Raw genomic sequence first — 27,451 nt, forward strand, 5'->3', positions numbered from 1 at the left:
AGCTACATGGTAATGAACCTGAGCTGGAACTAATTGTCCTGAAGAGGCCTAAAGAAGTAGCCATCCATGTTTGGAGGAGTCTGGGTAGTATTTGTGAAAGAGATGGAGATTTGTTAGATCATGGACCTCCAACCTTTTAAGTAATAAGAGCTCCTTCTGTTCAGTGGAAATCTCTGCAAGCTACTAATACTATTAGTGTTGACTACATCAGACAAGAATAGGTTAGTGGTCAACATATGCAAGATTAGCAGCAGTGACCATCTCAGTGCAGGGTTTCTAGCAGTAACACAAAAAGTATTTGTAAATTTTAGATGACTCTACATAGGTAATACATAACAGTGATGCCAGTGACACCAAGGAACTAATAATAATTAGTCTCCAATGTTGTACATCAGTCAGATGTTAGATTGAAATATATTTTGGAAATTATGAATTCTTAAAATACATAAGTTTTCATCTTGAAAACACACTTTTCCATTTTGATATACATACATATAAATTCAACCAAACAAAACCTCAAACTTAATAGGCTAGGCTGCATGCAGGAGAGCTACTCACAAGTAGCTGGAGAGCTACCAGTAGCTCACAAGCTACTCATTGGAGAAGCCTGTGTTAGATGGTTACAGCCAACACCTTAACTGATCGTTGGTAAAACCAAAATATGAAGTAAATTAACACTACACAAGGGCACCAGATTTGTGGTATTTCATTTAAATCAGACCTACTAGGATGAAGGAGAGACATTTGGTGAAATACTGCTTATGCAGTGAGGAAACTGAGACTGGATCAAACTAGGTTGATATTTGAAGATGATGAAAGGAAGTTGAAGGACATTAGTTGATTAACAGAAAGCAATCAAAAGGAAATTCACTGGTACTTCAACGTTTCTCTCCAGGCAAATGAGGATTATGACAGAAAATACCTTGACCTACTGATTAAGGAGATGCAAAAGAGAGTCAAAAGCTTGGGTAATGACTAAGTGTAGATGGGTTTTCCAGTGTGTTTTGTAAAATCTCCAATAGAGAAATAGTTCTGATGCTTACTGTACAAGTGTACAATTGCATCACAACCAATGAACAGTTTTATAGAGAAATAAAGGTTTCACTCATTACTGTCATTCATAAAAATGGAAGGATCATCAAACATGTGACAATTAAAAGCCAAGATTGTGTACTATGTTTAGACATCAAACCCTTAACTAAATGTTGGGACTCTTGATTAAAAGGAAACATCAATAGCAGTGTAGTTAAAGGTCGCATTGGTTTCATGAGGAAACCAAATGGTTACGACAAAATACGATTATTTTTAGATATTGCTAAAAGATTTCAGAAGGAAGCTAGTGATGCCTTAATGGTATAATGATCATTAATCATAATCATGATCTTTATACTTGTAAAGTCTTTGATACCATGAACTGAACTTTCTAGTAATGGTTGATAGGAAAGAAAACAATGGAAATAAGGTTATTATTAATATTGCATTTTTGTCCAAAGGTTCATAATTCAAGTGCAGATTAACAGATCAGCATCAGATCATTAAAAAGTAAAAAAGGGCTCTAAACAAGACTGTTGTCAACTTTACTATTCAATATTGTGCTGAAATCAAAGAACTTGCACTGCCAAACTGTGAGTGTTTCCAAGTCGATACAGTATGGTGGTTAAATAGTTAAAATGCTACTTTACAAAGAAGTCATGTTGCTACTAACATCCAATCCGGACAGTTCAGTGATGGCAATTTTGGATACCATTAGTACTTTGTTCTGAAATGTGGATACATAATTGGAAAAATACATAATCAAGACTAGAAAGAGGAAAGCAGAGTAGGGTGTTACCTTGTGATTATATCGACAAGAGAAAAAGGAAAGATGCTTCTCTAAATAAGAGACTGAACACAGAGAAGTGTAATAATAAACTGATGAACACTGGTTTTTGGGAATAATTACACTTAATTAAAATGATTCTCTTCCCAAAATGACTTAAAATTGAAAAAAATATATAGTAAGGTGGGCTGAAAGATACAACCCAATACTTGTTTGGAATTTTTACATTTTCTTTGTGGAGATATTAGGCTCAGATTTTGCTATCCTATTTACAAATGTCAAAACAACAAGGAGAAAGGAGCTTGGACTAAGAAATGTAAAAAGATAATTTGAATGCTTTATATTGCATCATTGCTGAATGTATGTAACAGGGAAAATATATAAAGCTCCTTGCTAATCATGGACAGGAATTCAATTGAACAGCCTTGTCACAAATATTCTTGTCTAAATAGCTAGGATTAGAAGATGTATGCATATATGAGGTATGTATGCCCAGTCTGATGCTTATGAGACAAATTGTTTTTGATTTGAATTATAAAAGTGGAAATGTATGGAGAATATGAACCTTTTCATCTATTCAACATGAGCCAGCGATTTCATTAAAAAGCAAATGTGTTTTGGAGATCAGTGTCACAGAGGATTGAGTCAAATAAACCATTAACTTAAATCATTCACTAAAAGAACACCAACGTCTTCCCTTTTTAGATATGTAAAATTATAATTTCGAATTTTCTGCTGGAGATTAATATACCAAACTAAAACAGAAATATTTAAAGCTCCTTGCTAATCATGGACAGGAATTCAATTGAACAGCCTTGTCACAAATGTTCTTGTCTAAATAGCTAGGATTAGAAGATGTATGCATATATGAGGTGTGTATGCCCAGTCTGATGCTTTTGAGACAAATTGTTTCAACAGATAATTGAAGGATTTACGAAGTCCTATTTGATAAATGTACTTGCAAACAAACACAGTATAATTTTGGGGAACATTTTTAAGGGATGAATTTTAGGTTTGGTGTCTTTTTATATAACAAAATTGGCCAGAAATGACTCTGCAGAGATGTTTTCAAAATTTCAAATAGATCCATCTATTGAAACAGGATTGGAGATGTCATAGGAGTTATGGAAAATATTTTTGTCATCACTACCAAAGGTTCATGGTGAGTGGGTTGTAACTATTCCAAAATCAACTTTAGGCAACACTAGAAAAATGTTTCAGTTGATTAACTTTGGTTTATGTTGGAAGTACGGAAGGTGGAAGATTTCAAACATGTTTCTTGCATGGCCTACCACTGCACTTTTTGGAAAAGGCTCACTGAAGGACTTCATCTGATTTTCAGTGAGCCAATTAACATTATTGAAAATTTATATTTGTAATAATGTCTTCAGTATTCATTGTCAGAGCACTATCAAAAGATTATAGATTTTGAACCCTAATTATGGGGGGAAGAGACTATTTTTTTTAAAAAGCAACTGTAATTGCTATGTAGATACTGATTCTTAGGTGAATATATTGTCTACACTACCTACACTCAAAATAGTACCTTTTAAAGCAAGAAATAGACTTGCCTTCTGGAATGATATACAGGGAAACCCTTAATGTTCTAGAATTAAAAAAACATTTCCCCCCAGGATGTAGTAGGAATGTGTGAAGAAACCTATGATTTTCTTTCCAGAGCTTATGAATGGTGTATGACTGGAGAAATTACCATAGAGAGTCCATAGCTTTACCTTCTCTTAATGTAACTCTTGTGTTCAGAACAAATATACATTGCCTCAGCTTGTTAATAAAATAAAAAGGGAGAATATATGGCAGTCAAAATTCTACATGGTGGAGTGACTTCCCGCTTTTAAGGGTCATTGTAGATTTTATACCAGGCAACACTAAGGCAGAGGTGGATTACTGCATCCATCCTATTGAACTGAGCACTGCACTTGAGAACTGTATTTTTCATGAAGAAAATACATTGTAAAAAAATAGAAGACCCAATAGACATTAAAAATAACTTGTTCCTATTTTCACTTTAAGAGTTTTGTAAAAAGCTCTTTAATGGTTGCCAACTGCTTCAAACTGTTTGGTTAGGCACAGATTCTATTTATCTATGCATCACACTTGGGAACAACATTTTAAATTTAGAAAATAAAATGTAAAAAAACTGGAAAATTATTAAAATTAAAAAATAGCAGGTATCAAAATACCTAAATCAGTTGCAACAGCAAGGCATTTGGGGCATGTATTTTAGGATTCAACATCTTGCCTTATACCCAAGAGTCTCAAGACAAATGGAATTTGTAATGTGCTGGGTAGGTCAGTGCAAATCAGTTATGCTTCAGGAGTGCACTAGAAAACTAGGGGAAACTTTTATTGCTTACAAATTGATGGACTAGAGTGAGGAGACTTTCACTGAATCTGCCATTGTGTATTTTCATTAACTTGTATCTTTCCATTGGCATTTTTGGATGCTTCTGCATAATAGCCACCTCTACACCTTTAGAAGTTGGAGCTGCATGATATACAGGAAGCTGTGGTTTTGTTGTGGTTGCAGCATGAACCAGGAAGGGGTAGATCATGTAATATGTGCCCTTTATATGCAAATATTTGGGTAATTCCACAACATTCTAGATTTTCTCCAGCACTCCATGCCCCTTATATCTGCCTTCAGCCAACTATTCCCCAATTGCCTCTCCTAATTGCAGATCTTAGAAGAGATCATAGCATGCTTACTTTGACTTAATATGGTGTTTGGAGCATCCCAGATGTTTGATCTGAATCATCAGGGGCAACCACGTCTATCAGCCTGTGTCTAAACATGGCTCTAAAAACACCAACTAGCCCTCACCAAGAAACCCAAAATAAACAAGAAGATGAGAAGAGGAAGACTCTATAACTTCAGCATGCACATGGCGTGATCTAATGCTCACCACAAAGGCCAAACAAAGGTTGTAGGAAGCCGACAACTGGCCAAGATAGCTGGTAACTGGAGAGGTCTAATACATCTGAAGGGAACTGGATTAAAACAAGCATTGGCACAGCCAATCAGTCTTGCCTACAGGAGATCTCTAGGCTTTGATAATATTTTTAGTTACGTTGTAGAACAGCTTGGCTGCTGTGCAACATGGCAGAAAGTCAAGAAAAAAAGCGCTATGACACGGCCAGCATTGACCCTGCCATAGCGCTTTAGTTTTGCTTTCAGCCTTGTATGATATGGCTTATGAAAGATAATTGAGGATATATAAACATAGTGCATGGTAGATTTAACAGGCAGTTTTGTAAATTCAACATGTCTCGATTGGGAACCATTTAAGTGAGGAGAAAACCAGTGTGATGTGGTTGTATTTATATAGGTTTGGTACCAACCTAGCGACCCCATAAACATGTAAAAGCTTGTTGAGAAGATCTTTGTGCATCTTTGAACCAAAAGGTTGAATTCAGACAGGGCAGATGGAGTGTTTTTGCATCTGGGTTGATGTAGTCCCATTAAGATTGCAAGAGTAAAGCCTTGTGCTTACAGAACCATGAGGGGTAAAACTGCAAAAGGCAACAAATGTATCAGCCCATGAATCAAAACCATCTTATGCACACTTCTTGAAAGGTTCTGAAATACTGCCAGTGCCCTTATGATTCTTATCAAGGACAGCGGCACATTTCCAAGCCACTAAGGATGAACTCACCACTGTCTCTCAAACAACATTCCCTGCCTCCATGGCCATTTTAGCCTATCCCAAAGTGCTCCCAATGCAGAAGAGATGTGGAAAATAAGAAATTGGAGAATAAAGATATTTGTTCACAATCACACGGTGAAGGCTAGTGGGAGAGCCAAGATTACAACTCAGAGAAGTTGTATTCTGGGCACTTTACCCAAAAACACCACATCACTTCAGGCGAAACCTAGGATTTGAATGCTGCATCGCAGTGGCACACTAAATGTTCTGGCAAGAGCTTGTGGGGTTGAGGTTGGGTGCCTTCACGGTTCACACCAACAAACCAAATACTGTAAAATATTATCTTTTACAACATGTTTATTAGAACGTGTGCAGAGTTTATTAATATGTACAAAACAGTCCGTGCTCTCTGATAGGTTGGTCTTTAAGTGGCTGGTTTTGTGGCCCGCTACTGACTTACTTTACGGCACTTTTGGACATGAATCTCTTGTGTTCCTACACCTGTAAGTAAGGTAGTCGAGTCGGTAAACGCTTTTGCTGCATAAACAGGCAGTGTAAAAAACACCATCTCCAGTTCCAAACGAAACCGACAACCTGTCATAATTCGCAGGGACGTAAATAAAGAGCAGGTCATTGCATAACACGGTGACACCTGAAATCCACAGTACTAAGAGGCAGCAAAGTTAAACAGCAAATACTTTTATTATGGGTTTATACATTGCGCCAGCTCCCAGTGGGCTGCCAAACCTAGGTTTGTGAGCTTCAGCATTACTTTGACATTGCATGTTTTTTGCAGCCCTCAGTGATAAGAAAGCAGTAGGGTAAATGGTGCAGAAGAAAAAAAGAGATAGGCTAATGGACTAGTTTTTAGACTACTGGTGCTGCTTAGCCCCGTTGGTCATGCCAATGGCACATGTAGTATTACAAAGCCAATCTGAATTATAAAGCGTGTCGTCCATGAAGTGGGCAGGGTGCTGATAAAATAAAATCCACACCAGTGCTCTGCTGATAAAATGAAAACTGCACTGTCTGCAAAATTCACCATGCTCCTTTTTGATTAAAAACATAAATAAATAACCACGAACGTATTGCGTGACGTTCCTGCAGCGGAGTCATGATGATAAAATAAAATGCACATGGGCACTGTGTTAATGAAATAAAAGCTGTGCGCCCTCCACTCTCCCATTAGAACTATGCCTTTAGGCAGCCAAAAGCAGGAAATAAAGAAAACAAGACATAAACCATGCACAGCGTGTTGATGTTGTGACGGCTGGCAGGGAGGGGCACCCGGAAAAGAGATTCAGGATCAGAGGCTATGCAAGTTTAAAGTGAAAGTGCTTGATCTGTTCCTATCGCGGATGCCTTTGCAACGTGACTAGATTTACTACAGACTCAGGAATAATATTAAACAAAGAATTATTTCTGAAGTTAGGACCTTACTGATAAGTTCTGTATTTAGGGCAGCACTCTTGTTGCTTTGGACCCTGAAATGGAGTAAAGCGCTATCCACATCACCAGTGCCCACTTCCTAACAGCACACATCTGTGTAATCAAGAGAACGCCCTTCCCATGCGCTCACGCTTCTCAGGAAACAAAAGGGAGAAAGAGGTTAAGGGTGGGTGCATGGTGGGAGGGTAACTCAATGAGGGAAACAGAGACAAAAAAAAAAAAAAATGCTGATTGTTTTGGAGAGAGGCTACGGCATGACAATCAGAGCTACTGACGCAGGAACTAGCGAACAGGGTTTGAGTATCGTGTCGGCCCTCCCCAAGCCTACAAGAACAAAAAAAGTTCAGTGAATGCATTTAAAAAAAACAACACAACAGAGAAAAACAAGGCGGGTGACGGTGGCATGGGGAGATAAAGTGATTTACCGATATAATTAAAAATAAGTAGCTCTGCAGGCACGCTGGGGAGGAGGGCGGCAACAAGCATGGAAGAGACAATTACAATTGCATCTGGCTCAAAAAGCACTCGAAGCACTGAGATAAAAAAGTAGTCCCTGAGCCACTAACTAAAATGGGACAATTGAAATACTATATGTAATGGAGCCTGCCCTATGGGAGGGAACAAACAACAAAAAAGGAGGAACAAATAGGAAAAATAACCACACAGAAGGAAGAATTTTTAAAGGACACTGAAACGAACAAATGAAGAGCAGTGGCTGGCTGTAAATCCACAAAGTATATGCAACATGTCTCGAAAAGACAGTGCAAGTGCTGTCTAGACTAGACTTAAAAGGGATTACAACTGCAGCAACTCAGCAGTCAAGGACTCAATCTGCATCAGTTGGATGCAAAACAGGAGTGGAGAGAGCTGGCTGGTGCATAATTTCCTATTTCAAGGAAGTCTGCAACTCCCTTTACTGCAACACAAACCCACACTTCTCTTCATATATATGTTTCTCCTGCTCGCTCTGACCCAATTTATGTCTTCTTGTATTTACCAACTTCTTTTCACTGTTTTGCTTGTTGGCTCTGTTTTTCAGCACCATCATCGGAGAACTGTATTCAAGTCCAGACTAAAGACAGCACATGCAGGGTGCAGGCAATCTTCGAGTCTCATATATGGGTGTGGACAAGCTGGGTTGTACAATAATGCCCAACTGCTTCTAAGCCCATCACTCCTCTCCTGTACACGAACAGACTACCAAAGAAGTTTCAAACAAAAATTTAAAAAATTAAAATTAAAAAATTAAATGCTAATTTTACCTATCAGTTTCAAGTATTGGAATATGTATACTAGACCAGAAAGATGTCTCGTATATACATGAGTTTGGTACGAGCCAAGACATTTTGTTTTTCCTAAAAAAACAATAAAAAACAGATACATACATATGAACAGATATAGTTGTAGGGTTGTTCACTGCTGCCCAACACTGTTCACAGGATGTTGCAAAGGGGCAGCCCATTAGCCTGTGAGTGAGTGGTGATATACTTCCAAATCATAAAGTCGTCATACACACAGTAAACAGTGCCCTTTAGTGGCAGAGCTTGTAAGATACTCTCATCATTATTTTTCCTTATGTTTTTTGCTGGGTTTTTTGGGACAGACTTACAGCTTCCCATATGCTGCTTGTGGTCACTTTAGTTGTTTTGGCATATGTGAAATTTATTTTCATTTGGCAGAAAATCACTGTAACATAGCGTCCCATTCATGTCCTAAATGGTTCATTTGTCTGCACAGATGGGAATCCATTTTTTGTTATAAGGTACAATGGAAAAACATTCAAAAGTTGACACTCATTTGTGTCCATGTGTGCTCATGTAGGATCCACCATCTTAAAATGTTTTTGTAGTACTTTACAGATTTAAAGAAAACAAGCATTGTCAAAGCTAGACATATTGGCTTTGCCAATTATTGTTTTCCTTTCAAAGTGCTATTGTTTCAGAGTTGCTGATTCAACAGAGCATGTACTAAAATAGCTTGAAGAGATGAGCCTATTACATGAAAGAAGCTGTGCACATGTACCATTAATTAAAGAGCACAGTAAATCTTTTAGAATTTCCAGACTAATTTCACGCTTGCAGAACAGAACAGATGTTTATAGTTGCACAGCTTTCACTTGCTATGTAATGTTTAGTAACACTTCTTGACTGCTGTTAAAATATCTTAAGGCAATGTCTTCTGTTTCCACACATTTCATCATGTTTCCACATGGACAAGCTGTTGCGCTTTTTAGGCACTCAGGTTACACATTTTCTCTACTAATAGGCCTGATTACAAGTATTCTGGTATTCATGTTTTTTGGTCGAGAAAGAATTACAAGTAGGCCTCTATTTATGGGGTACATATCGCCATTCCAGATGTGAACACTCGTAAAGGCTTGATAAAGTAATGGTAAAACCGGTCGGTATTGGTAATACTAATAGCCTGATTAATAGTGGGTCCATGTGTTCTGACCCATGTGTAAACTCCTGTTTACTCAAGGGTTGAAATTACACGTTGGAATGTATATAACCTGTCCGATAATCGGATGCAATAAATACCTCAGCCTTTGTTAAATTTCAGCAGGTCAAATTTCCTGAAATTTAACACAGGAAATGTGTACAGTATTTACCATACCATGCGGATTTTGGTGCGTTAAACACTAAAGGCCTGATTACAACCTTGACGGATACACCGTCTGTTGTATTACAAGTTCCACTATATCATATGGAACTTGTAATATGGCGAACAGAATATCTGTCAAGTTTGTGATGAAGTAATCTCCTCCGCCAAGGTCGTAATCAGGCCCTAAGTCCGCATTTTATACCATGTTTTATGTTTGCAAGGAGCGCACTAGGCTCTGACATCAGATTCTATCACAATGTAAGTGAAAGGAATACAACAAAGGAAGGCTGAATCTGAAGGGTAAGGAGGCACCAGAGAAATAAAGCTGGTTCCCAGTATTGCCAAACAGTTAATTATCAACTAAAATCTTTAAGGGGGTCAGCTAGGCCATGATATAAACCCTATGGAGCCTATTGTGGGGCACGTACAATGGTATTCTTGTGGGATTCTTTTACAAGCTCTTCTACGCATTTCTGAATTCGACCAAAAACATTTAAAGTAGAAAAAGAAAGGAATATTTAGAGAATATTCTTATGCAATTAGGAGAAATAAATAAGACAACTGGAAAAGATGTTTTCCTCTTTGGGCTTTTATTAATGAGGAGCTGGATGTTTTGGACCGATTCTCAAAGACATATCAGAGTACTTAAAAGAGTGCATATATAGTACCACTTCACTTATACAAGTGTGCGCCTGCTTTGTTTGCCCCTTGGGCACCCTGGAATTGCAGAAGGGGCTGTAGAAGCTTGCGCAGCCCCTTCTGTAATACCGGTCACACCAACACTACATGGAACATTCCCTCTATTTCATGGGTGGATGGCCCCTTTCAAATGAGGGTAACATTTTGCCTCAAGGACTGCCATATTACAGACATGGAGCAAAGGCCATAAACCTGTGAGAGGTTGCAATTAGACACACCACAAACAGGTGGCACACCGTCTGTTAGGGCACACCTTGAAAGAGGGGATCTAGGGAACCATGGACCACCCAGAGATCCCCCTGCTGGGAGGTGCAGTCGCTCGCTGCTTCCGTATGCAGGGAGATCTCTGTTCCCCTATGAAAAGCCAGACACAAAGCTTCCTTCACTGTGAAAGGTGGACTGGCAGCTTCAGCCAGCGCAGACACAAGTTCAAGACTGCCTTGTGGGGGAGGGGAGTACATTAACTGTAATAGGGCCACTGACCAGGGCTACGCCCTACACATCCATTTAGAGATGTGTCAAGGCACATACCACAGCAGTGTCCCCTTTGGATAATATGACCCAAGGTATTCTTTTACACCATGATATGACCTCAGCTGTCAGTACTGAGGAATAACTGAAATATACCATGTTTGCCCACATTTCCCTTATACACAGTTTCCACTGGCAATTACGACCAGTTTGTATCTTGTTCTGATTACATGTTCAGAAATCGGAGCAGGAGCAATTAGCATTCAGTTCCTAGCTGGAGCAAGAGCTAAAATGAGTGTACATTCAATTTGCTGCATTGCACTTTTCAGCTCTCTAATTATTCCTGTAGGAGTGGAAGCCTATGCCATCACAGTGAAGCTGTTGTTGAACAGACACACTTCCAGGACATAAATGGTGGTCATTTCCACCATGGGGATTTCATCTCCCAATGTAGTGCTGGACTCTCAATGTTCCACAGTTGATTCACATGTTGCTTTGTTTAGGGATTATTCTCTCTAAATCCCAGACTCCCTCAATATATGTTAGTATAGGACAGGGCTACTTGACTACGTTAACACTGAATCCAGTCCCTGCTAGGTGATCCCGGAGTGCCTACCTACCTGGAAACTGGACCACTGAAGAGCAAGTATGTCTTCAAGAAGTGATAGCATTCCAGCTTTTGCTTCCTAAACTCAGAAGAAATTGTCTCAAGATGGAGGTATGTTACACAAGGATGGACCCTGCACTGTAGTCAGCACCCATCCAATGTCAATTGATAAAGCCTTATTCCACGATTAAGCCTAACTTAATGGTGAACATCCAGGAAGGTAAGAAGTCAAGGGTAAGTTAAACCTACTGACAGAAATATCTTTGTGAATCAGGGTGAATATTCCCTGTTCCACTTTGATAAGCACAGAAATAAGGATAGGAGCTTGGTTGTGTTTTTATACCCATAGTTATTGTTTGCTTAGCAGCTAGGCCCCAGAATTGTAAATGAATTGTATTGCTAGCAGATGATATTTTTAGAGGCTTAAGTAAAGCAAATATCAATAGCCAAAGAAAACTTTTGTGACACTAAATTAAATTCTATTAATTGTATATAGACAAACATATACACATTCACTGCATTGGCATCCTTATTACTTTTAAAAGGCTGACTTGAAATTAAAGATGATGTGAATCAAGAGATCTAAGTTCGGGGGCATACTCACTCGGTACCACATGAAGATTGATTTAAAAGCATTTTCATTGGAGCAGGATCCGCAGGCCATGGTGATGATCTGACTCATTCCATTCGGGGCCACCTGTGGAAAGAAAGTGATACTGCAGCAGTCAGGGAAGTTTGATACAGGTGGTTAGTTGTTTGTTATGTTTGTTTTTAAAGTTATATCTTTTTTTAATTAATTGGATTGTTCATATGTGCAGACTTTTTTTGCACACTTCAGTCAGTCAAACTGGCAAGGTCTTTTCTATAAATATAACAAATACAAAAAGAAAGAAAGGAACATTGTACAGATGTGCAAATGACATTTCATGAAGAACAAGTTACTTACCTTCAGTAATGCCTTTTGTGGTACAGACAGCAGATTCCTTGCCTTAGAATTCTTCCCCCGGCATCAGACTTTTTTTTTTCCAGCAGTACCTCTGCACGTCTGTAGAGAGTGTTGTGCGACTCCGTAGGAACGTCGCCCACCGGATGTGAAGTTGACGGAGTCCATATAATACCCTCCCCAACGTTTTGACGTCAGTTTAGTTTGTGACTGTTTTACACCCCAAAACACGGAGCCACTTATAGAAACTGCCTATGGAAACAGCATGCCAAAAAAGAGATATCCTTGTGTTAATCAATCTTTGCGATAAATAGAAAAATCAGTTCGTAGAGCTTCCCATTAAAGGGGAGTTTCTGTTTGTTGAAATCAGTTCACAGAGTAAGGAGGATGGGTGGGTCAGTAAGAATCTGTGGCTAGATCCTGTCTCTACCAGATAAGGCGTTAAGAAGGTAAGTAACATGTTCATCTGATAGAGACATCCAGCCGCAGATTCCTTACCTTAGAACTAGATACCAAAGCAATACCATCCCTGGAGGAGGGTCTGCAGGCCAATTTCAGACAAGGAAATCCTGCAGGTCCAAAAAAGGCAAATGCCTATCCCAAAAGACCCCACTATTCAGACCTTAATGTAGGTAAACACGTGCATGGAAACCTATGTTCCTGCCAGTTATATACACAGGCCTGTAACACCACATTCTAATGCAGTGGTCGCAGATCTAACTCTGGTTGAATAAGCATGCAAGCCTTCAGGGAATTGCTTCTTGGGCAATGTGTAGCAGATTTTAATGCAAGCGACTAAGCCTGCAAATACCTACTGACTCGAACAAGCTGGTCTACAAAGAGAACAGACACCTTTAGAAGCTGAGGTGAAGAAGAGCATATGCCACCATAAGAACTGTGGAAGGGACCACAGGCACTTAAAGGCCTAAGGGGACTGAAAAGCATGGGAACAGAGTGGCAGCAGGACAAAATGTGTCGGAAGTTATCCCAAGAAAAGACTGACAGAGATACGTAAATGCCTCTGGGACATCCAGAAAGTAGAATACACATAGGAGGAAATAAAAAATAAATAAATAATAACAACAAAGGAAAATATATATAATTAGATACCGGCCAAGACAGAAGCCAAATCTACGATGGTGTCATAAATATGAATGAGGACCAAGCTGAACAATCAGCAAGACAGAACTAATATAAGAGAAAGGAAAGTGTGGAGGACATCACACACAAACACACTAGTAAAAGAAAGGCTTCCAAAGCATGGAAACCAATGCCAAATGACTTTGGGCCTGATTACAACTTTGGAGGAGGTGTTAATCCGTCCCAAAAGTGACGGTAAAGTGACGGATATACCACCAGCCGTATTACGAGTCCATTATATCCTATGGAACTCATAATACGGCTGGTGGTATATCCGTCACTTTACCGTCACTTTTGGGACGGATTAACACCTCCTCCAAAGTTGTAATCAGGCCCTTTGCCAGGTCGCTGATAACAAAAGCTTAAAAGAGGGCAGCAGGTGAGAAACCTGGCTGAAGTACAGAGCGAAAGGTAAAACACAAGTGTCTCACAAGACAAAACTGCACAAGTGGGTGTCCGCAAACTGCAAACAATGTAGACAAAGCTGAATCAACGAAAGGGGTTGCAACTTATTAAAGAGTAACATTTGCTCACTATATGAAATAACATCCTTACAGGAAATAGGAGACATTAAACCACCAGAAGTAAAAGACAAAGCATGTCTACTGCCTTCAGTATACCAAAGTATATAGGCATTTTCCAAAGGGAGTGAGATACACAGCAAAAGGGAATATACCCTTATGAATTAAGGAACCTTAATAATAATAACGCTGAAGCATTAGAGGGGTAGAAATGTCATGACACTCAAAGAATAGAGTGAAAGGAACAAACCAGGGAGACTGTGTACGAAGGGATAAAGCAATCCCCTTAATAACAAATCTCAATACAAGACAGAACCATAATGTTCAAAGAACATGCATAAACTACCAGGTATGCACCGTATTTTGGAAGAGAGCCATCAACACAGAAGATAACCACATGGCGGCGTCTTAAAAAAAAAGTGTAGAAATCTGGAGGCCCTGGATGAGTGTGGCCTCTTGCCTAAGAGGAGACTGTAACAGCCAAGGTACAGAACCATACCTGTAAGCAATAAGTAAATACTACACATCTCCTTGTGAAGAAAAAGCAGTATAAATAAAGCAAGATCAGCAGCACAAGAGAAGACAGCGGTGAGCATGACTCACATAGACACAAGAAGAGATTTGCACCTGTGTACTAATGATGCTGGAGATATCAGCGGCAAGAGCCCTTGCTGCTGAGGCACAGCAAGAGTAGCTCGCTAAAGAGGGCAAAGTCACAGGGATGTGGAACGGCAGTATCACTTGCCCCACTGCTCCACATAGGAAAGTAAGAGTCTTTCAGCAGAAGAACAACAGTAGAAAGAGAAGCATAAGTAATGCTCCAATATTAATAGCAAAGAGAAAAAACACAAAAAAAGGGTCAGCTAGTTTGCCGCCATAAGTAAATTTATCACCCTAGGCGGGATTCAAACCCTCATCCTGGAGAGGCTGCTGCACCAGAGACACAAGACCTTGTCACTGCCAAAAGAAAAACAATTGTGCAAGAGATACGTCAAGCACAAAAATTACCAGGGAGACAAAATGACAAGTTCCCTATAATGAATACAAAGAGTATGACAAGATAATTAGTAATGCCTATAAGGCATGTAGATGCTCTACACAGAGCAGGGTATATACCATACTGGTAACTATCTCTTGAGCATGAAGCCCATCTTCAGAGAAAAAGAAAAAACAACTGTGTTAACAGGTGCTAAACCCACTTAGGCTCACAAAGAATATACATCTCTCAGACAGCATACAACAAAAAGCTATCATTAACAGCCATAAGAAAAAATAGGAATACCCGCAGAGGCAGGGCAAGTGCCACCAGAAGGAGACTGTAGTGAAAAAAGGGAGCTGAAACTTGGCTCAACAGGAAGTATAGGACTCCACTCTGAAATGGGTCCATCAGTAGGCATGAGAATAGACATATTTATGAATCTTTTCCATTGGGCTGTCTCTAAAGCACTTGAATGCAGAATCAGCATGAGTGCCGAACAGGCGGGCATCATTGAAGGGCATGTGTACCAAGGTGGATCGGACAACCTCTGTAAGCCAGAGTGGTGTAGCCAGGCATGATGGCGCAGTGCTAGAGAGTGAGCCATGGCTAAGCCAACAGAGTCTGTGGTATCCATACCACACCTTATGTCAAACCTAGCTGCCTCTCGCCCATCCTTGAGTGTCTGGACGAGTTTGCTCAGGGTCTCCTCTGGCAGCGAAAGTAGCAGGCATGTCACCACATACCATAACGCAAGGGAAAGACGGCCCAAAATATAAGAGGTGTTTATCGACCGCAGAGCCGAACTTGTTCAGCTCTCCGGAGGAGCGTTCGGAAGGATGCTAAGGTCAGAAGAGGCTGTAGCAGCCTGTACCACAAAACTTCTTGGACTTGGGTGCCAAAAAGACAAATCGAGTCCCAGGGGTCGAGCCAATGTCTATGGGTTATGGATTGGTCCACAGGAGCCCCCGTAGTGGGCTTAACCCAGGCCCCTTATAAAGGATCATTTAGTGCCTCACCATATGGGAGCACAGGTTTTATTCCTGTTTGGCCCTGGTGAAGCACTGTTATCAAGGGGTCAGTGGTCACCTCCACAGAGGAGAGCTGCAATTCTAGGACGCAGCTACCCTTTTCAGCACCTCCACGAAGGATGAGCTCACCTCCGACGAAAGGCTTTGAGGGGAGGTCCAAAGCCGGCGAGGACTCGAGGCCACTAGCCTCACCCAATTCCATCAGTCAAATACCCTCCAGAAGAGGCTGGACAGTCTCGTCTAGTGTTGCTAAACCTCAGCTCCTCTCCCTCACCTCCAAAAGCCTGTTCTCATGAAGGAAAAATGGCAAGGGATTGATGAGAAGGAGGAGTTGAGGTATCCGGACGGCACCACTGGCGCCGTACCCGATGCCATCCAGATTCAGAGCGGCGCTGACTCAGCGTCAGATAGGGTAGCCGGTTCTGTGTCGACCGGCACCGCAGACCTCAGCTGACTGAAGTCTGGCGTCACAAGTGGGAACCCCAAAGGGCTGTGCACTTAAGCCGGTACAGACCTTTTGGATCTGATGATGAGGGTGAACCCGCTGGGGTGAAGTCAGGCAGGATACCACTCACCTCCTTGGGGCTAGGAAGCATGCCAAAGGGAGGTAGGGACCCGAAGATGGTATGAAGGGAATTGTTATAATCCCGCATCTGGGCTAGAGTCGTCTTGGCTACACAGAAAGCAGGGAGGTGAGGGATGGACTCTTGCACAGACTCCTCACCCAGGATTGGGAGAGGGCATCGGAAACACTGGATTTACTTGACGTAGGCAGATGCTGCGACTTAGACAGCTTACATTTCGCAGACTGCTTCTTCGACGTTGAGGGTGACGTACGATCGTGGGAACAGCTCCTGGAACGAACTTGCAACCACTCCCTACACCTGGAGTGAGACTGACGATGACACGGGCCTCCGCAAGATGTGCCGCCAAGGTCTTCATACGTCATTCCACAATGCCTTCAGACGAACTAGCAATCCTCAGAGTCTTGGTGTTCCCCGAGGCACCATATATAAACAGTATGAGGGTCTGTCACTGACATCTGCCTGCGAATCGGGCCCGCAAGGTTTGGACTCCAAGGACATGTAGAAAAAGGTACACTGTTGCCTCGACAAAATAATTTTTTGTCGAGATGCCAACGGCCTGAGGAACTACTGATCCATGTTGTAGTGCAGAAAAGAAGGAACTGAGGTCAGTGCATCAGGGAGGGGATTATGTGGACTCCGTCCACAGCACATCCGGTGGACAACATCGCTATGCAGTTACACAACACGCTCTACCTCTATAGAGGTACTGCTGGGAAAAATGTCCCGTTCCAGTCTAGCACCTGGGGAAGAACTCTAAGGTAAGGAATCTGCAGCTAGATGTCTCTATCAGATATTGGTGGATTTTCAATCAGACTAATCTGGATTTTAGTAGACATATGAGTAAAGACTTCAATCTTTTAAAGTTATTTAAATTACAAAATAAACTAAGCAGAGCACTTTTTGAAAATGATTGCAAAATCTACTGTGATAAGACCCAATTCGCAACCAAATGCGGAAGCCGTATGTGGTAAAATACATATTGGATTTAGTCTACTCTATGTCATTTTTCAAACATTTCTTTTGAAAGTTGATTTATTTCAATAAATGTATTCATAATATTTGACTAAGGTTATTTAAGCTCCGAGAATACTTAGATCTCAGCATTTATTATTCTAAAATAACTCTGAAGGCCTAGTGCTTTCTACTCCTTCGCAGTGAATGTGTCCTGTATTTGGGTCAATGTATAATTGTCTTCTTAGAGAACAGCTGCGCCACTTTACCAATATTCTTGTTTATCAGCAGGCCTCATACCAAAGCTGATTAGTCTATCACAATATCTTTCTTATGCTAACCTGAAATATTAGTGAGGCAGAGATGGGGACTCACTTGGCTCAATCATACATTTTTTAGGCATTCATTTCCCACCAACTTTGACGAAACACACATTGTTTGAAAATAAGAATAGGTTTATGTCTGGCACTTCTTCACCCTCCAGGCAAGCAGCCTTGTCGGAAGGAGTGCCAAACTGAAACCAATAAATTAACTGGTTAAGGGTAGGAAAGAATTTTCACATCTGGTCAAGTCCGGAACCTCGGATTGAATGAAGTGATTTATTTATTACTAGCATGACCCCAATGGGTTATTACAAATTACTGATGACATCCTCATAATAGAATAAGAGAAGACGCATAAAACATGATAAAACCACCTGCAAGCGGCAGTAGAATCTGTCCCTGAGCTGAAGGTCAGCTGGCAACTAAGCCGGTTTGACAAAACAAAGGCTATCTGTGCAATTCTGAAAGAAAGAAGTGTACAGTACCTGCTTTGCCATATAATAGCTGATCTCAATAATTCAAAGAAAGCCAGAATCGAACTGAATGTAGACCCGACTCAAGAGTCACAGGCTTCAAATGAGAAAAAGTTAACACCCCAGACACCAACTGGACTACAATGCAGCTATTTGTTTGGTTGAAGGTGTTTTGTTTTGTTTAATAGAGCTTTGGTTGTACCGAAACTCCTTCTTTTTTTAGAAATGACCCAAATCCGCACCTCAAAGAGGAATATTTCAGGAGTATCTTTGGGGATTTGTTCACTGGATGATACTAAAAAAAACCAGAGCTGGCATATACCAAATTAGTACGTGATGGTCTAGACCCTTGGTCGCATCTGGGACAACCCAGATTCAGTGTGTGCACAGGACGTTAGAATCCTGAAATCTGATCACCATATTTGTATTTCATGCATCCACCTGAATTGAGAAGATTGTGGATCATAATTAGTATGGGGTCTATCTCCGGGCCACAAAAACATAAACCTGGAAGTCCTGCTTTTCCTTCCGCAGTGATGAGGTGCCTTGCCACTATTACCAACCACTGAAGCAGAAGTGGCTTATTTCTAGCTTTACAAGTGAAGGGTCCTGTAATGATAAAGAGTAATGTTTAGGGTTGCATCACAATCTAGGTAAGGTGAATCAGTAAGCAACACCACCATTTTTTATGAAGTTATGCACTTTTCGTCCTCCTGATCAATATGAACGGCTGCTATAAGACACTGTCTTAAAAACTTTTTAAATCATAATTCTGTTACATATTTTTGATGCATTATTGATATGTATTTTATTGAACGGCTTTGCCGACTGCGAGTCCTTTTTGCAGGGTGTCAGGGTAGACATGTGTTACCGGAGCTCAACTGTAGCAAGTGAAATTCTTTACCTTGTTGTCCCATGTTGTTCTGGGCCCACAGTACTATTGTACTCCAGCTGGATGACTAAGGCTTCACTTTTAGCACATGACGCCGACATTTAGAGACTGAGTTGCTGGAAGCAGAGGAGTCCCAGGTGGACCTTCAAAGCTCACGCCCTGAGTTAGAGGAGTGCCGTAAATCTCTACTACAAGCACAGTGCCAAGTTGGATAGACTTTTAGCATGGCTGCTGCAGCAGGAACTTCCGCCCCCTCTTATCCTATCATCACGATGCTCCAATGGATCGAAAGCGAGCACTTGGGCCAGCATAAATGCACTAAAGTGACACCATGTGGCAAATGTTTGCAGTGAGGGTCCATACGCATCCCCGGCAGAAATTCAGGACTTCCTGATGGACCTGGAGCTCCCACGCCTCACAGAGGCACAGAGCGAGGGTCTTGATGAGGACCTCTGATTGGAGAAGCTACAGGAGGCAATTAGAGCTATAGCACACCGCAGGGCCCTGGGCCCAGATGGACTGCCAGTGGAATACTATCAAGCATTTGCAGACATCTTGCTGCCTTGCATGCTGGAGAACTTCCAGGAATCCAAAGGGGTGGGCTCCTTGCCACAGTCTATGCAAGAGATCCAGATTGTCTTGCTTCCAAAGCCAGGCAGAGACCTGGAGGACCCTGGCTCATACCGACCACTATCCATGCTAGGAGTGCATGCAAAAATACTGGCTAAGGCCTTTGTAGTGACTGGGACGTGTTGTGACCAATCTTGTTCATGAGGACCAATGTAGCTTCACGCCTGGTAGATGTACTCTTATGAACCTGTGGAGACTCTCCCAAGTACTCCATTCAATGGTGTATATGGACGCACAGCAGCAGTGGTTGCGCTAGACACTGAAAAAGCTTTCAACATCTTAGGGCGGGAAGACTTATAGGCCATGTTGGAGCGGATTGGATTAGGACCTGCATTTCTATTGTGGTTCTGGCTTCTTTATACACAAAGGATGTTGAGGGTCCGGAATGGCATAATGGTCTCTGAAAGTATATCCATAGGAAAGTGGACGAGACAGGGCTGCCTGCTGTCCCCACTTCTATTTTCCCTGGCTGTGGAGCAACTGAGATGCAACATCACCCGGTGTGGTATAGCAGTGCTGGGCCGCATGCAAGTTGTCTCCCTCTATGCGGGTTACAGGCTCCATCATATCAGTCATTTGGAGCGCTCATTACCGGTGTTGCTGGAAATCTTGACTGCCTTTGAGATAGTCTCAGGCTTACACGTCAACCACTGGAAATCGGTGCTCTTTCTGTTAGTGAGCTTGGCGAAGTTAGACGCAACGGCCCAGCCCCAGACAGGGCTTAACTGAGAACCCAGCCATTTTTGCTACCTAGGCATGCAGGTTTCCCACAACGGGGCAGCAAACTATAACTTAAATATGGGAGAAGTGCTCACACACCTGGAGACCTCGATTCAGTTCTGGAACTGTCTCCCAATCTCCGTTATAGGGAGGAAGGTGCTAAGTAGGATGGCCCTGCTTCCCCGTTGCCTATATGACCTCAGAATTCCATGTGTAACATTCCACGGGCAACATTTAGCAAACTAAACAGCCTATCAACATCCCTGATTTGGGTAGTCAACAGCTGTAGAGTAAAGTTTGAGGTGTTGAAGCAAGACATGGAACTGGGAGGTATGGGGGTTCCAGACCTACAGATGTACTATTTTGCAGGGATCTTGCAGTATGTGGTGCAGAGGTGAGCAGAGGGCCCAAGGGGAGAAAGAACATCCTGGCGGGGTTGGATGGAATGACGGATCTTCCGGGTCACCTAATGATGGGGACTGGAGTCCCAGCTGAGGCCCCATTTATAGTATGCCAGGTTGCTGACGTGTGGATGCATGAAGTCACACTAACACTGTGCAGGGCTCCATATGCGAAGCTACTGCCACTGAAGTGGCTGCTGGGCTTCAGACATATACAGGTCGCAATAAACTTGTCCTGATGGTATGCTGGAGTTTGCGTTACGGCGGGAGACCTATACCTGAATGAGTCCTTCCTTACTGTAGAGGAGACCCGGGAATGCTAGCAGCTACCTCCCCGACAGTTTCTGCACGCCAAGATCTCCTGCATGATTAGAGCGATATTGCCTGCCTTCTACGCAGAGCCAGAGGAGTCCCATACGCTGCAGCTTCTGCTGGACCCTGGTACCACAAGGGGAATGATATCCTGCATATATAAAGCCCTAAAACTGGATCGCAGAGTATACATGACGGCCATTCGGGATAGATGGTCGGAAGACCTGCCACACCCCTTCAAACGCTAAGTGGTGACGTGCGTTTACAAAGGTTCGGGAAGTGGGCAGCAATGCACAGTTCAAACTCACTCAGTTCCACTTCCTACACGTACGTATCTTACCCCCCAGAGACTACAGAAAATCTACACAACACACTTGTCTGGGTGCCTGCGTTGTGGGTTAGACCCAGCATCATTCCTTCACATGACTTGGGAATGCGTGAAACTACAAGACTACTGGGCCAAGACACTGAGTGAGCTATGTAGGATCACAGAGGTTCAGCTCGAGGCTTTGATTAAAGACTGCCTGCTCAGCTTTCTTCTGACAGCCAAAAAGGGGACCAAAATGCTATATAGGTTTGCCCTGCTGGCACTGGTACTATCCAAATGCTGCATTACGAAACATTGGGCCTGGTCCCACCTTCTGAAGAAATGGAGAGCGGATCTACACGAGTGGGGGATAGCACAGTAGAGGAGACTGAAACTGGTCCAACGGATGACCATGCAGAGCGAGATTTAGAGATATGGAGTGATATGCTGGATGAGGTAGAGCGAAGAGCAGGGAAGCTCCAATGAACCAGGCGCGCCGGCAACCAATGGCCAACAGGTTTGGAGATGATCCAGAGCACTCTCGAGGGACTCGCCAAAGCCCCTAGGGGGCACGCAGGAGGCTCGTGGGGAACGGGGGTGGCGGTGGGGGCACAGGGTCCGATATGCGTGGGAATGAGACAGGAGAGGAGTCACACAGTGAAATGTAGGCAGCACCCTGTGGGCGAAGTTCGTGCTCGCCCTGCGTGTCCCTCTGATACTACAGCGCTCCCTGAAAAAGGCATAGGCCTCCCGTGGACGGGGAGAGTACAAATGATTGAGGTGGGATGGGCCCCTGAAATTTTGCCCCATGATGGAAGCGCGGCTACAGCTACAAGCAGATACTCTCTTCCCTGACCCCACCTACCCCTACTCACCATAAATGAGCCAACAATAGATAAACACTCGCTGATTAGCCGCTGACACGTTTGTTTGTTAATTGTTACATGTTTATGTTTGAGTAAAACCTTGAAAAAGTTTAATACTGCAAGACAGCACTGCTGGAGTTTAATCTGTAAGCACCACTGGACTGTACTGGGTTCGAGTTGTGGAGACTATCCTGGGTAGTCCTACAAGGCCACCTACAAACAGACCATTATGTTATGCGTCTGCCTTTGCCAGTTTGTCACCATTATCTGTAACGCCGTGCATTTCTAATATGTCTACAGTATGCCAGTGTATATGTGGCATGCTACGTGATCAAGCAATAAAAACAAGTTTAAAAAAAATTAATAAGATACTGAACTCAGTATAAGCACCGAAAACAAGAAGAGGCAGGTTTACTAACATTTGACACAGTGCAAACTATTGTTAGTAAATCTGGGAATGCACCATAAACCATGGTTCGATGCGTGGGGACACCTACACTCCACCCATGAAATGCCTTCCCAGAACAGAGTAATGCAAAGCAGAAACTTGAGCTTCCTTGCATTACTCAATCCAGATTTACTATGCCACACAGTCATGCAAGGTGACTCTGCGTGGCATAGTAAATATCACTTAAGGGCTTGCATTGTCCTTGCGTCACCTTAGGTGCCAAAAAGGCAATGCAAGCCCTTAGCAAACCTGCGCCGAGGTGTCTAGCACCTCAGAGGCCAAAGTTTTAACAGCAAACAGCATCTTATGAACCTAGGTCCTTCATCCAGGCCCAAGATTTGCTGGAAATGAGAATGCAACTGGTAGAATCTCATGCTTTTCCTTGCACATTTTCCCCCTTCTGAAAGCAAGGGGAAGATGTGCATGAAAAAGGGCCTTGAATGGGACTCACATGAATTATTGGAACTGAAATTCTGAGTAATGTGTCTGGACCCATAATGGTCAGTAAATGAGCTGAGATACCAAATGGATTCAGTAGCCTTGGTAAAGTCTTCCTCCTCCAGTTATAATCGATTCTGGAATGCGTATTTTAGTGCCAGAAATAGTGTTAAAATCAGGGTCAATGGTCCATGTTAGTTTATGGAGATGTTCACTATCTCTGAGTAAGACTCCATGGTGTTACCAAAACTAACAATTCTCCCCAGTATTTCAGAAGTTGAATTACAGCTGAATTACAGCAACAGTTTCAAAATTCTCAGATATACAGTGTAAAGCCAAAGTAACAGATCTTGTGATTTCAACTGCAATAACCAAGTGTTGATAGCTAGCAATCAATTTATAATGACATCTGTGTAGGAAAGTGCTATTGTTGGCATGGTTACCCTCCCCCCACGTTTTGCCTAGTGTTGTTGCCAACTTTGACTGAAAGTGTGCTGGGACCCTGCTAAGCAGGCCCCAGAACCAGTGTTCTTTCCCTAAAACTATACCTTTGTTTCCACAATTGGCACAGCCCTGGAACACAGTTAAGTCCCATGTAAAAGGTACCCATGGTACCAAGGGCCCTCTGGCCAGGGAAGTTCTCTAAGGGCTACAACATGTATTATGCCACCCTGGGGGACCCCTCACTCAGCCCATGCACACTGCCTTGCAGCTTGTGTGTGATGGTGGGCAGGGTGCCATGCCCACAAACCACTGCCTGAGGCACCCGTCTAGCAGGCCTTACAGTCCCAAGGCAGGGTGCACTATACCACAGGTTAGGGCACAGCTGCATGAGCAATAAGCCCCTACAGTGTCTAAGTCCATTCTTAGACATTGTAAGTGCAGAAGTGTAGCCATATTAAGTATATGGTCTGGGGGTTTATCATTAAGAACTCTACAGCACCATAATGCCTTCACTGAATACTGGGATGTTTGGTATCAAACTTCTCTGCACAATAAACCCACACAGATTCCAGTGTGAGATTTACTGAAAAATGCACACAGAGGGCATCTCTGCCCCTGTATGTTAGCCCAACTGCTAGTGTATGACTGAGCAGTCTGTGCCAGCCTGCCACTTTCAGACATGTTTCTGACCACATGGGGTGAGTGCCTTTGTGCACTTTGTGGTCAGAAACAAAGCCTGCCCTGGGTGGAGGAGCTTCCACCTCCCTATGCAGGACCACCCCTAAGGTGAGCTGAGGTGACCCCCTCCCTGTGGAATCTCCATCTTGGTTTGGAGGACAGGGACCAACAGGGTTAGGAATGTGCCCCCCTCCCTAAAGGGAGTGGGCACAAGGAGGGAGTAGCCACCCTCAGGGACAGTAGCCATTGGCTACTGCCCTCTGACACCTAACACACCCTGAAATCTGGGATTAAAGGGCCTCCCTGAACCCAGCTCACCAGATTCCCGGCAATCTACAAAGAGAAGAAGGACTGCTAAGCTGAAAACCCCAGCAGAGAAGAAGGAAGACGACAACTGCTTTGGCCCCATCCCTACCGGCCTGTTTCCTGCTTCAAAGAAAATGCACCAAGACAAGCGACGCATCCAGCGGGCCCAGCGACCTCTGCCAACTCCAGAGGACTGCCCTGCACCCAAAAGGACCAAGAACTCCTGAGGACAGCGGCTCTGTCCCAAAGAAACTTTCAACCGAGGACTCCCTTCTCACTCTGGATGCATGAGTCCTGACCCCTGTGCACCCGACGCCCACTGCCCGTGTCCAGGTGGTCCACCCAGCAGCAAGAAAGGGTTCCCAGGCAATTGGGAGCAAGAGCCTACCCTGGGTGGACCCCTTCAAAACCCCACGACGACGCCTGCAGAGAGAATTGAGAGGACCCCCCTGACCGTGAGCTCCGGACGAAGATATCCGACACCTAAAGGACCCACTGCACCCACAGCCCCGAGGCCTTGGAAAACCTAACCCCTAGTGCAGCATGGACCAGCAGACAGCCCTCTTACTTGTCCAACCAGCGGTGTGCCCGAGACGCCCCCCCCCCCCGGACCTCACCTGCAGTCTCTGAGTGACCCCCGGGATCTCCCCATAGAACTGCATTGGAAACCCAACATCCTGTTTGCACCCTGCACCCGGCCGCCCCTGTGCCGCTGAGGGTGTGTGTTTGGTGCCTATTTGTGGCCCCTCCAGTGCTCTTCTAATCCCCCATGGTCTGCCCTCCGAGTTGCAGGTACCTACCTGCTGGCTGACCGGATTTCGAGTTCCCCTATCTCCATAGAAGCCCATGTTAACTTGGCTCTCCTTTGACCTCTGCACCCGACCAGCTCCGTGCTGCTGGTAGTGGGTGTTTGGGGTTAACTTGAACCCCCAATGACGGACTACCTAAAACCTGGAGATTGGAACTGTAAGTCGAATACTTACCTGTAAAACTGTACAATCTTTTCTTTCCCCAGGAACTGTTGAAAATTGCAGTGTCCACTTTTAAAATAGCTTTTTGCCATTTTAAAGAAAACTGTATACATTGTAGATTCCATTCAAAGTTCTGATTATAGCTATGCCAAGTACTGCAAACTGAATCTTGTGGTTCTAGTAATAAATTACCAAAATATATTTTTCTATATAAAAACCTATTGGTCTGGAGTTAAGTCATTGAGAGCGTGTTTCTTCTAATGTTTGGTTGTGTACAACAAATGCTTAACACTACCCTCTGATAAGCCTAACTTCTTGCCCACACTACCACAAATAGAGCATTAGTATTATCTATTATTGCCTCTGTCAAGCCTCTGGGAAAGCCCTGGACTCTGTGACACTATATCTCACTTTGATATAGTATATACAGAGCCAGCTTCCTACAACATCTTAATGAAGTTTTGGTTTGCATATATTTGGCTAATAGTTGCTTACTAGTAACCCACTTCCTAAAGAACAAAGTGCCCTTGCTTCATTGCAAAGTTGACCACTATCTTCTGAGCTACCTTGCAGAAGATCTGATGTCCAGCTATTGGTGCCCAGAGCTTGGGTAGAGTAGCCATGAGTCACGGGGCTCAATATTTGGGACAGTAGTTAAGAGCGCCAATCTTCCCTTGTGTCTCCAGAATGGTCAGTTAGAAGGCAACCTGCATTTCAAAGCCATTGGGCATGGTCAAGATTTTTTGGAGGTATCCACTTGTCTGTGGCACCTTCTGCACATCACTGGAGCTCGGTCACTCAGCCTTGCTGTAGAAGTCCAGCACCTCAAAAAGGGAGGCAGATATTCCTCTCCATGCAGATTCACAGCAGAGGCAATTCTAGAGACTTCCCAGACTTAATTCCAGTTCAATTCACATGGAAAAGCAGACAGCAAAAGTTCCCCTCCTGGATATTCTGTTATTCTCTGAATTGCACTGGTGTGTAGCTCCTCCGTGGCTGCAGAGTTAAACACTGGAGTACTGATAAGAGGACCAAATACTTATCCTTCCAGGCATTCCTGGCCAAATTAGCTATCTGCAGATTTCAAATCTGGAAGGCTCCTCCAGTCCAGGTGCATGACCGTGATATGATTTCGCCATGCTTAAGGCATGGGGCTCTGGAGCTCCTCCTTGGCTGGTTTGTATTAGTTCAGGTTAAATACGTATTGACCTTAGATAGGGGGTGTAGCAAGGTGGCAGTATTATGTGGTATTACTGGAGGTCTCACCATGTTATACCAGCATGTTACCCAGAAGTGGACCTCGGATTCAGACCAGTAAACCTTAGATCAGTTCTGGTAGAGTGGCAAAGAGCAGTCAGGCTACTTAGAGGAATGTGTGTTGAGCATTTCACAAAACCAACATGAGCAATAAGTAATTGACATGTCTCGAAAGAAATCTAACACAAATTTATACAAATAAAGCAGATTTTTATAATAATTTGGACACCAAAACCAAGTCAATACTTTGCAGATAACAGCAGTTATTGATTTTAGAGTACTGAATAAATCAGTACATTGGAAAACTGTCACTATCATTTCTGTCAATGGGAGAAAACACAGTGTGCCATTGGTCACTTGTGGGGTGAGTTCTGTGGAACCCACCTGGGGTTATGGTCTTGCAGGTCCCTAGACCAATTCTCAACAGACAATATTTCATTATCTTGCCCAGGGAGTCCTGATGCACAGGTGGTCGGGCTGTCCTTGGTGGTGACGGGATCCAATGGCACTGTCAAAATTGCA

General features: G+C 43.0%; 1 protein-coding gene across 3 annotated transcripts in view; it reads right to left on the reverse strand.

Moving 5' to 3' along the window:
- The window catches only part of ABAT (4-aminobutyrate aminotransferase), a 718,549-nt gene that overhangs the window by 106,545 nt on the left and 584,553 nt on the right, over positions 1–27,451 (reverse strand). For all 3 annotated transcript variants that reach the window (XM_069210537.1, XM_069210534.1, XM_069210535.1), the window contains exon 8: positions 11,919–12,011. In XM_069210537.1, coding sequence (XP_069066638.1) covers positions 11,919–12,011 — 93 coding nt within the window. The remainder of the gene's footprint in view (positions 1–11,918; positions 12,012–27,451) is intronic.

This window comes from Pleurodeles waltl, chromosome 10, assembly GCF_031143425.1.
Source record: "Pleurodeles waltl isolate 20211129_DDA chromosome 10, aPleWal1.hap1.20221129, whole genome shotgun sequence".
Lineage (NCBI taxonomy): Eukaryota > Metazoa > Chordata > Amphibia > Caudata > Salamandridae > Pleurodeles > Pleurodeles waltl.